The sequence below is a fragment of the Cavia porcellus genome, unplaced genomic scaffold (assembly GCF_034190915.1).
Source record: "Cavia porcellus strain 051 isolate PalLab524CR breed Dunkin Hartley unplaced genomic scaffold, mCavPor4.1 scaffold_16, whole genome shotgun sequence".
Taxonomy (NCBI): Eukaryota; Metazoa; Chordata; class Mammalia; order Rodentia; family Caviidae; genus Cavia; species Cavia porcellus.
The window spans coordinates 46,306,799-46,318,845 of NW_026947499.1; the positions used below are offsets into that span (position 1 = coordinate 46,306,799).

The 12,047-nt window shown below is 33.5% G+C and overlaps 1 protein-coding gene across 5 annotated transcripts in view; it reads left to right on the top strand.

The window, feature by feature from the left end:
• Smg1 (SMG1 nonsense mediated mRNA decay associated PI3K related kinase) overlaps positions 1-12,047 on the top strand; it is a 99,004-nt gene that overhangs the window by 40,451 nt on the left and 46,506 nt on the right. For all 5 annotated transcript variants that reach the window (XM_063226618.1, XM_063226614.1, XM_063226616.1 and 2 more), the window contains 13 exons: positions 545-718; positions 2,207-2,431; positions 3,759-3,860; positions 5,174-5,443; positions 7,145-7,275; positions 7,421-7,582; positions 7,900-8,018; positions 8,556-8,643; positions 8,735-8,836; positions 9,311-9,451; positions 10,082-10,281; positions 10,820-11,016; positions 11,183-11,347. In XM_063226618.1, coding sequence (XP_063082688.1) covers positions 545-718; positions 2,207-2,431; positions 3,759-3,860; positions 5,174-5,443; positions 7,145-7,275; positions 7,421-7,582; positions 7,900-8,018; positions 8,556-8,643; positions 8,735-8,836; positions 9,311-9,451; positions 10,082-10,281; positions 10,820-11,016; positions 11,183-11,347 — 2,076 coding nt within the window. The remainder of the gene's footprint in view (positions 1-544; positions 719-2,206; positions 2,432-3,758; positions 3,861-5,173; positions 5,444-7,144; positions 7,276-7,420; positions 7,583-7,899; positions 8,019-8,555; positions 8,644-8,734; positions 8,837-9,310; positions 9,452-10,081; positions 10,282-10,819; positions 11,017-11,182; positions 11,348-12,047) is intronic.

The following is a 12,047-nucleotide window of genomic DNA, read 5'->3' on the forward strand; positions in this document are numbered from 1 at the left end:
ATTGGGTTTCGGATCCTTCTACCTAAACCTTCCTAATATGTGGCATTTATAGGTGTGTGTCACTTTTTGAATATGTCTTACTTCCTCAATTAAATTATAAATCTGCATGTTAATTTGCATAATTTTGTAAGCCTCTTTGCTTTTCATATGCATATTGTAGAGTAGCTGTTGTCTTGTTTTCGTGAACAAGAATGTGTAGAATGAGATTTTAGAAAAAAATCAATTTAGGAATGGCAAAAATTTCAGGTTCCAGTTATACCTGTATGTAATGAGTATGTACTAGAATTTATTTTTCCCCAATATGTATTTATGTTGGTGAAGGAGATTATTCCCCAGTAAATTGAGTTTTGTGTGGGCTTTAAAAAAGTTATCAGATAAAACCCATTTTTATATTTATTTGTCACATTTTTCTTTTTCTTTTAGGGTACAATTCCTCTTAATTTGTAAAAATCTAGTTCTAAAGTTAATTGACATAAGTTTTGGGAGGTTTTATAAGAATGAACAGTATACTACTTAAGTAAGAATGCTGTGAATTCCCACATAGGACCTCAGCCATGTGGCCTCTGGGGAATCAGTGGATGAAGATGTTCCACCTCCATCTGTGTCATTACCAAAGCTGGCAGCACTTCTCCGAGTATTCAGTACTGTGGTGAGGAGTATTGGGGAACGCTTCAGCCCAATCCGGGGCCCTCCAATTACTGAGGCATATGTAACTGATGTAAGTATCTTTAATTGAACTATCACTCAAAAACAGAATTGTTTTGCATCATACCAGTGCCCTGTTACTAATTCTATATTCATTTGATATGTTCCTATGTGTGTTACGTGTCTGGTTACTTTCTTAGCCAGAAAATTAGGGAAACGTATCATATTCAGCCTTTCTCCCATCCCTAACTGATCCCTTCTCACCAAACCCATGAAAAAAGGGCCAGTTAGGAGATCCTTCACAGACCCATTTATTCTTTTTAAAATACATAAGTTTAAAACTTAGTCCTTTGTGTTTTATATTTTTAACAGAGTAGCAATGAACTTCAGAAATTATACTCAGCCTTAGTAAAAACAGATGCAATTGTGATCTAATCATAAAAGATTTAATATAAATTATTAAAATTTTATTATTTGGTATGACTCGAGCTTTGTTTTCTGTTGAATACATTGCTAAAGTAGGATATGTATTAAATGCAGTTCTTGATACACTATTGGAGCAGAAACATCAGGTCTGTAAGATACTTAAACCCGCATACTGATATTTTAAACCTGATCAAAATGATTTAATTTCTTTTGACTATATAAAAGGTGGTTGGCTAAAGAGTATTGGAGTTGAAGTAAAAGGCAGTAACTCATGTAAAACAAAAGAAACATAGATGTTTTTTCAGGATGTCTGTGTTAAATATTTAATGTCCTTTTTTTTTTTCTTTTTTGGTGGTACTGAGAATTGAACTCAAGACCTTGCACCTGGCCTCCTAAATATACTATACTATCTTATGAAGGTCTTTTAAACATTTGTAAATGATTTCAGCCAAACCTATATATAGGTTAAAAACCTGTAGGTTTTTCCTAAGTTATTTTTGTTGAAAATTTAGTCTATAACTGTTGACTGTTACAGGTTAATGATTTGCGTGTATGTGTGTGTACTTGTTTTCTATAATCCTTACTAGGTATTATGTTGTAAGCATGAGAATACTCTCAGAGCTGAGAGTATAGTACAATGGTAGAGAACTTTCCTAGCATAATCATCAGCCTATGAACTTTAACAATAGCTTAAGATGATTTGTATTTGGTTTAAAAAAATTTCATTACCAAAGACCAAGAGCTAGATTTCATTAAGCATATGCAGGTTATTTCCATTCTGTTAATACTATTACTAAGATCTGTTGTATTTCATGATTATTAACATTATAAACTTCAGCCATTTATGACTTGAGGGGGAGAGAGAAAGAAAGGTGGGTATAAGGAAAATAGAAGGTGACAAATTTTATTTCTTATCATAATAGTATAGTATTTTGGATTTTTTTCAGCCAAGATCATTTTTATGTATTATACTGAACATACCCTTATTATTTAGCTACTAGGAACTAGAAGATTCAACCTATTGGCAGGGTACATGGTTAATGTTTGATTGAAGCTATATTAAGTAGAAAAAATTTTTTTTTCTGTGAAAGCATATGAGTTTTTTAAAAAAGCTGCTTGTTTTCCCCATTTGCAGGTTCTATACAGAGTAATGAGATGTGTGACGGCTGCAAACCAAGTATTTTTTTCTGAGGCTGTGTTGACAGCTGCTAATGAGTGTGTTGGTGTTTTGCTCGGCAGCTTGGATCCTAGCATGACTATACATTGTGACATGGTCATTACATATGGATTAGACCAACTGGAGAATTGCCAGACTTGTGGTACCGATTATATCATCTCAGTCTTGAATTTACTCACATTGGTATGTGACTTACTCCCCCCCCCTCCCTTTTGTCTTTTTGGGCTTTCTAGTTTATTGCTTTGTTTAGGCCCTTATTGATAGGAAGAAAATAAGGGCTTTCCTTTTTTTGTATGCATTGATCAACTTTATTTTATAAATCTAGTATACCTTTTTTGTATCTCTTTAGTTTTAGTGTTTAACAGCTAAGTATAGGTTTAGTCTTTTTTTTTTTTTTTTTTTTTTTTTTTTTTTTGATACTATCCTTAACTCTAGAGTCTTAGTATTCCTGATAAATACTGCAAGAGAGAAAGTATTTGATAGCTGTTTGCAGATACTGGTATGTTTTGTTTGCCATATAAAACTACTTTTGCAGTTTTTATTCTCCTACCTTTTTAACTATACGTAACCATCCCTTTATTATGGACATTCTAAAGTACAGAAAAAAATAGAATAGTATAATGAATCTCTGTATACTTAGTACTCAGCTTCTATAATTAGAAACAGATGGCCAATCTGGTTCCCTCTTTCTGTCCACACACTGTCTCTGCCTTGCTGTCCTTTCATCTCCAGCTGCATTATTTTAAAGAAAATTCTACCCCTTTTTGCTGAATGTTTCTGCCAGAGTTACACTTCCTCCCTGTGTCAGTGTTTAAGAAAAAAAATCCATGTTTAAGTTTAAAATATATATATCCTGTTGAGGTTTTAATTTCCCAATGATAAAATTTAACTCAAATAATTGAGACTAAAGAGTTTTTTAGATTTTAAGTTGAAAATACAGACTTCTTATATACTTCTTACATACTTTCCAGCAGTCTTTCCCTCTTATTAACACTTTGTGTGTGTGGGTATCTGTTAAAATTGATAAACAAATACTAATACATTGTTATTAACTGAAGTTCATGGTTTTAAGATTGACTGTATTGTATATTTTGTGGTTTTTTTCAAGTATATAGTGACAAATACTATTACAATATTACATATGATAGTTTTATTGCTCTTAAGAATCTTTCCTGTCCTACCTACTTATCCTTCTTTCTTTCCTCCCTTCGAATCTCTTAGGTTTTTGGAGCAGGTTCTCATTGTTTGGTTTAAGTTGGCTTCTAATTCACCATGTAGCCTAACCTATCCTCAATGTCATGACAGTCCTCCTGCCTCAGACTCCCAAATATACTGGGATTACAGGGTGTATCAATATGCCTGGCCTTTTTTCTATCTCAATAGTTGTAGAATGTAAAATAGTTGGAATATAGTGTGTAGCCTTTGGAGATCTGCTTATTTTAGTTAGCAATATGCATTAATTTTTCCATGATTTTTGATTTGATAAACTCATTTTTAAATTTGCTTTTAGATTGTTGAACAGATAAATACAAAACTGCCATCATCATTTGTAGAAAAACTATTTATCCCATCTTCTAAACTACTATTTTTACGTTATCATAAAGAAAAAGAGGTAAGCGAAATGGTGTTTGTTAACATCTGTTATTGAAGAGCTTAATGTTGCTTGGCTAGCTATGTAAGTGAAACTGAGTGAAATGCTATTTAACTTAGAATATAGTGATCATAATGATTGTATTAATATTTGTTGGTTATCATGCAATATAGATTTATGAATGATGCCCCACCTTTTTTTTTTTTTTTTTTTTTCCTTTTTGAAACAGGGTCTTGCTGTGCATTTCAGGTGGGCATTGAGCTCACCTTGTAGCACAGGCTGGTCTTGAACTTGCAACAATCTTTCTGTCTCAGCTTCCTGAGTGCTGGGATTATAGGAGTACATTACCAAGTCTGGCTTGCACATAATCATTTGTTTTTGTTAAATTTACTTTAGTGAATTTGCATCAAGGAGAAAGATGTACATACATTTATGAAGTCATAAATTTGGAAGTGCTATCTTTGTCTGTTGTAAAAATTAACTTCTCAATCATCCCCTACTCAAACCCACTGTAGAGTTTCTAAATACATGTAGGTAAACCTGTCCTTTTTATCTTTTTGAGACAGGATTTTGCTGTTGCAGTTAGGGCTGTCTTTGAGCTCACTTTGTAGCCCAGGCTAGCCTCAAATTACAGCAGTTCCCTGGCCTCACTCTCCCAAGTTTTGGGATTATAGGTGTGTGCCACCATACTGGGCCTCATAAACCAATCTTAATGTTTTTGCTTTTGTTTTGATACTGACCATATTTTAAATATGGCACTTGAAGAAATTTCACATGGCAGTTTCAGTTTACAGTTTTCTTTATTTGTAATAAAACTTTGTAACTTTTTGCAGTCAGATTTTATTGGTACATTTTAGGCATACATAATGATCACATTCATCATAGAAAATTTGTGCCTGTATGTAACTTTTTTTCCCCATCCCCCTACCCTCCCTTCAACTTCTCCCCTCCTAATTTCAAAAGCTTTGTTTTCATGCTTTCCTTTTTTTCTCATTTTAAAAAAACATTTCTCCTCTTTCGCCTCATCCCTCCCTCCAAAATTCACTCCCCTCCCCCACTTTTTGGTCCTGGAAATCGAACTCAGGACCTTGCACTTGGCAGGCAAGTACTTATGCCACTAAGTTATATCCGCAGCCCCAACTTTAAAAAGGCTTATTAATATGTGTAGATTTCTAAAAGTTTGCTTTTTAAAATTTCAAGTCTCATGTGTTCTGGGTATCATGGAGTAAATAATATCAATCTTAAATTTATTTGCATTTTTGATAACACTTGTTGGCTATATCATTTTACAAGATTTATTTGCTGTGGAATTAACTTAATTTTTTCTTTTTCAGGTGGTTGCTGTAGCTCATGCTGTTTATCAAGCAGTGCTCAGCCTGAAGAATATTCCTGTTTTGGAGACTGCCTATAAACTAATTTTGGGAGAAATGACTTGTGCCCTAAATAATCTGCTACATAGTCTACAACTTTCTGATGCCTGTTCTGAGATAAAACATGAGGCTTTTAAGAATCATGTATTCAATGTAGATAATGCAAAATTTGTAGTTATATTTGACCTCAGTGCTCTGACTACAATTGGAAATGCCAAAAACTCATTAATTGGGGTGAGTCCTTAATGACTTTGCTTTATCCAGGGTTAAGCCTTTTCTTGCTTCATATTCTTCTAATTTATTTTACCCAATAAAATAACATGTCATATGTCTACAGAATTCTCTGTAACAAATGCCATATTAAGGACTTGCATAAATAAAATTGGTAGGAAAATTTTTTTTCTCTCAGGTTTAATTTTTTCCTCTTAAGTTATTGTACATGTTTTTTTTCCTAGAAAGTCTTTTTAATGAATTTTAATGAATATTAACCAGTAGCTTACAGAAAAATTGTCAACAAATGTATCAAGTGGTTTTAATACGCAGTTTCTTTATTCTCCTGGTACTTTTTTTCCACTAAAATTAATGCTAACATATAGTCTTCAGTTGCCTCTAAGAGTATTCATGTATCTTTTTCCTTTAGAAGAATGAAGATTTTTTTTCCCCTTTAAGAAACTTGAAGTGGCTCTAGTTTTGATTTATGTTTCAATCTTGAGACAAGTTCTTACTTGGTAGTTCAGGCTGGCCTAGAACTCATTCTGTAGCCCAGGCTGGCCTCAAATTTAGGATGATCCTCCTAATTCAGACTCCTGAATATTGGGATTATAGGCAAATGCCACCACACCCAGATGATTTAGAGTTACTGTTTATATATTTCTCCTTTGCAGAATTTAAAATGTTAATTTTAATGGAAACTAATAGGCTATAATTAGGGAGAAAGTTTTCTACAAAAGAGAGAAAAATGAAAATTTGATGTTTATGCTTGCAGCATGTTATATGATCAGATTTGTATTATATCTAGCTTCTGTCATTGCTAGTTTTAGCTTACATTTGAAGACTAAAGTAAACTCTTATTTCGTTATACACTAAAAATTTATTTTCAAGGAATTCATATTATGTGTAGATTATTTGAGATGAGGCAGACAATAAGTGATATGTCTTAGCAGTAGAAAGGACAGTGGAAGATGAAAAAGGTGTAAAATGTCAGGATGTACCTTTTTTCTTATTTGACAGAGAACATTGACATGAGAAATGTATGGAAAAGAGGAAATGCATGCTACTATTCTGAAGGGTATAGAGGATTTGCTTAAACCAGAGATCAGCCTGCTGGTGCACTAAGTGCAGTCTAGTGTCTGTTTTTCATTTGCTTTTTAGTTACATTGAGGTTTAGTTGTATAGCATAAATTCCCAATTAAATGTAAGGTTTAGTTTTTTTTTTTTTTTAAGTATATTGAGAATTATGTGACTATTACTACTGTATTCCTATTTTTGTAAAGAGAGTTGTATTGGAACCCAGCCACTCTTCTATGCTTTAGGTATATTTTGTTTTCTCACTGCACAGGCAGATTTGAGGAATTGTCACATGACAACAGAGATGTTGTATGTCCCACGAAGTCTTAAGATTTATGGTTTTATCTTCAGATAGAGTATTTGCTGAAGACCCTAGTTAAGTACTAGATTATTTACAAATCTTGGGTATCATTTTAATTTAAAAAAAATGTCTAGACCAAATACACTAAAATGGCTGTAGTCATAGATAACTCAGCAGGCTGTGAAAGGGAAATCAGTTGAGCCCAGGAGTTTGAAACCAGCCTGAACAGCGTAGAACCCCATCTGAAAAAACAAAAACAAAAAAGTCTGCATATGTTTATTTTAAAGAATAAACTTTATATACTTCTGTATTTTGGAGGAGTCATACCTTTTTTTGTACATTGTCAGATGTGGGCATTATCTCCAACTGTCTTTGCCCTTCTGAGTAAGAATCTGATGATTGTGCATGGTGACCTGGCTGTTCACTTCCCTGCCATTCAGTATGCAGTGCTCTACACGTTGTATTCCCATTGTACCAGGTACTGTACTTATAAATTCACAAATCCTTTGTAAGAAGAGACTACACAGTTTGTGTTTTGAACTTGCTTGCTTATTTTCTTGCTTTTTGGTCTTCTAGTTTTCTGGCTTTTCTTTCAAAAAGGTTATTTGTACTTCGTCTTTCAGGCATGATCACTTCATCTCTAGTAGTCTTAGTTCTTCGTCCCCTTCTTTATTTGATGGAGCTGTGATTAGTACTGTGACTACAGCTACAAAGAAACATTTCTCAATTATATTAAATCTTCTGGGAATATTGCTGAAGAAAGATAACCTTAACCAGGATACCAGGTAACTGATATATTTGTAATGCTGTTTCTAATGTTAGTAATTCACTTTTACAATTTGACAATAAGAAATACAGATTACAGAGGTAGAATGTAGTAGCCCCTTCAGTGTAAAGCATTTCAGAGCTCATTTTCATTAATCTTTACTGCTTTGGGGAGGATTTTTCTTAAAAGACTTGTTACTATTTTGACAGAAATATCTGTAGTTTTAACTTTCCTTATTTGAAAAAATTAAAAATAGTGATATGATTTGTTAGTGGGGTTTTTGTTTTGTTTTTACTTTTTTCAAATGGAAAATGAACTGTATACTGTGTATTTCAGGAAACTGTTAATGACCTGGGCTTTGGAAGTGGCTGTTTTAATGAAGAAGTCTGAAACATATGCACCTTTATTCTCTCTTCCATCTTTTCATAAATTTGCCAAAGGCCTGTTAGCCAACAGTAAGAGACTGATACTTAATTTTATCAACCTTCAAAAAGAAGTATTTGATAGCAAGGGAATGTGGTTATTTCATTGCTTTACCTGATCTGAAAATGTATAACCCTATTTTAATGAACACATTTTTAGTACTTGCAGAAAAATTTAGTACTTGCAGAAAAATTGAGCTCAGACTTGCTGATCTTGCCTCAGCTTCCCAGGGTGGATTCAAGCGTGGGCCACCATGCTTGGCTTACTACATATATTTTTAAGTTTTCCCCTTTAGGAAAGAGTTGGTGTGAAAACTGATTAACTTGAATGAGTTTTGTTGAATTTATTGATTAAGTTTTCCCCTTTAGGAAAGAGTTGGTGTGAAAACTGATTAACTTGAATGAGTTTTGTTGAATTTATTGATTGCTCAAAGGTTACTACCAGGCAAGTCATGTTTAGTCCATAGTAAGCACTCCCTGCCTGTTGATTGAATGGTTTTAGGGAATTACAACTGGCATGCAATTTCTTTTGGCAAGCTGAAAGTAATCTCTATCTTTAATTTTTAATAGCTCTTGTTGAAGATGTGAATATCTGCCTGCAAGCATGCAGCAGCCTACATGCTCTGTCTTCTTCCTTGCCAGATGATCTTTTACAGAGGTATGGACTAGAGACTATGTCTTTTGACTGTGGCCCTAATAACATGGGAATGTTAACTATACTTGATTTTGTCTGTTTCATTTTATTATAGGTGTGTTGATGTTTGTCGTGTTCAGCTAGTTCATAGTGGAACTCGCATTCGACAAGCCTTTGGAAAACTGTTGAAGTCAATTCCATTGGATATTGTCCTAAGGTATAAGAATTTTTTTGTGGTATTATGTTTTTACTGCTCCTGAAATAGTGTAATTTAGGAAAAGACATTGCCATAATCGGTACGTTAATGCCACTTACATGATGGTACTTCTCAGTGTTGGAAAAAGTGCCAAAAGATCAAATATTGTAGGAGTTCTAGAAAATAACAAAATTTTATAGTTCAGTCACCTTAATAAGCTCATACAAATGTATATAGATCAGTTCATATAATGCCAAAATGTATTTTTTAATGATTCAGATGTTTATCAGCTATAAGCTTTTATTTTTAAATTAGGTTTATTTGAGAGCCTTAAGTCTTAAGATTATGAAGTTGTAATAACATCTTTATCCATTTGAAAGACTCGGTTTTATATTTTTTATTTGTAGTCCAGTGAAGAAATAACCTGTTTAGAATAAGTGCTAACATTCTAACTAAAACATTTTGTGTAACCATGGCTTCATTTTCTGTCTGCAGCAATAACAATCACACAGAAATTCAAGAAATCTCTTTAGCATTACGAAGTCACATGAGTAAAGCACCAAGTAATACATTTCACCCACAAGATTTCTCTGATGTTATTAGTTTTATTTTGTATGGAAATTCTCATAGAACAGGGTAAGCCACGTTGACTATTTCATCTTAGAAAAAGAATTTCAAGAGTATTTTGACCTTAAATCCACTTTTGAAATCATGTCTAGGTTGGCAGAGTAGAAAGTAGTGTTCTTTTCAAGTGGATCATTTCTGTTGAATAGGAAAATTCTGTTGAAGATAAGTTCTTTTCAAGTGGATCATTTCTGTTGAATAGGAAAATTCTGTTGAATAGAAGTATTAAATGTGATTTGAATTTTAGTGCTGAAATGTGTTGACAGTTAAGTGCTCTGGTTTTTGTTAACATTTGGGGGAGGGTATGGGAGGTATATTGTGCCAGAGTCAGTGAGTTTCATCCTGGCAATAAGAATGCCAAGAGCCATTTACCCTAGTAATCTATCCATGCCTTATCTTGACTCTTTTTTAACTGTTAAAGATTTCAAAAATGTGATCATTATGAACATCAAAATATATCAATAAAATTAATAGGAAAGTCTCAAAATGAGAAATGGGATTACAGTTTTTCTCAGTTTCATAGGCTTTTACCTTTTTTTTTTTAGTAGGAAAAACAGTAGTTTTTTCTATCGTTGCCTTTTCAGTTGTTTTGGATTAAATAAAATTTTCATTGTCTATTAAATATAAAACTACTTTTCCCAGGAAGGACAATTGGTTAGAAAGATTGTTCTATAGCTGCCAGAGACTGGATAAGCGTGACCAATCAACCATTCCCCGCAATCTTCTAAAGACAGATGCTGTCCTTTGGCAGTGGGCTATTTGGGAAGCAGCACAGTTCACTGTCCTTTCTAAATTGAGAACCCCATTAGGCAGAGCTCAAGATACATTCCAGACGATTGAAGGTAACCAACTCTTCATGCTTCTTCAAATTTTGTGATGTAAATAACTTTCAAAGCATTTTGATACAGAAATAATGGATTTTTCTTTATTAAAACAAAGATTTGAGAATAAATAAAAGTTTTTCAGGTATGTTTGCCTGTTAAGCTTTTATCAAATAGTCATGTTGGGCACATGGTCTGTTCTTGTTCAAGAACTTAGGGGACTTTTGTGGAAACAAGATCTTTTTCCTTTAAAAGGAAAGGTTATTCATGTTGGATTTTTTCTTCTTTTTTGTCTTTTTGAGACATGTTTTCATTGTACCATTCAGGTTGGCCTTGAACTTTGTAACTCAGGCTGGCCTCAAACTTACAGAGATCCTTTTGCCTCAGCCTTCTGAGTGCTGGGATTATAGGCATGCACTACCATGCCCAGCTTTTCTTTTAAAATAGTGTGAAAACAAACAGGATAGTTGATAAATGTGACTTTGTGAAATAAGGTTATATTTATTTGCAGAATCTTTAAATATTTCCTCATAATTTGGAGTGTTCCATCTGCTTTCAGGTATCATTAGAAGTCTTGCTGCTCACACATTAAACCCTGATCAAGATGTTAGTCAATGGACAACCGCAGAAAATGATGAAGGCCATAGTAGCAACCAACTTAGACTTGTTCTTCTTCTACAGTATTTGGAAAATCTGGAGAAATTAATGTATAATGCATATGAAGGATGTGCTAACGCATTAACGTCACCACCCAAGGTTGGTTTCACTGAGATAGTGTTGCTCTGTAGCAGTTCCATTGTCAAACCTGATAAGAGTATATGGAGAGCTAAAGTCACAGTAGACTTGACTTACTCGAATTACGAGACACATATACTTGTAATTTGAATCAATCTTAATTAAGTTCTTTCCTTTTCTTGTGAAGGTCATAAGGACTTTTTTTTATACCAATCGCCAAACTTGTCAAGACTGGTTAACTCGGATCCGCCTCTCTATCATGAGGGTTGGATTGTTGGCAGGCCAGCCTGCTGTGACAGTAAGACATGGATTTGACTTGCTTACAGAAATGAAGACAAATAATGTATCTCAGGTAAAGTGGTATATTTGGAATGTAAATCTGTTAGAGAAATTTTGATTTAATTACTTTGATGCTAGTCAAACTAAAAATAAGTTAAAACTTCATTTAGAAAGCTTTTGATTAAATATTTTATTAAAAGAATAACTGCCAAAGTTACTGACTCACATTTTCTATATAGTGTTAAAAATATTTAATTCTTACATGCTTTTAAGAATAATTATATTTGTTTATGCAAATTTTTATAAGGCATGAAAAAATCCCTAAATAATTTGACTTGTAAATTCACAATACTGTTCACAATAAATACTGTAAGTGGATCCAAAAAAGAGTAAGATAGGGGCTGGGGATTTAGCTCAGCGGCATAAGCGCCTGCCTTGCAAGCAGGCAGTCATGAGTTCGATCCCCGGTACCAATAAAAAGACAAAAAAAAAAAAAAAAGTAAGATGTTTACTAATTGAAGTAATGTCAATTTTTTACATTCATATTTGTTTACATTTGTTTTTTTCTTCATGTTTAATATAAATGCTGTATAAGTGGTCTTACATAAAAGCTACAAGTTAAATGTTTGGGAACTTGTTTTTTTTTAAAAGACACAGTCTCACTATGAAGTTGAGGCTGGCCTTGAACTCACTGTGTATTCAGCAGTCCTCTTGCCTCAGCTTCCCAAATGCTGGGTTTGCCTAACGGGTGTATGTCATCCTGCCCGGCAGAG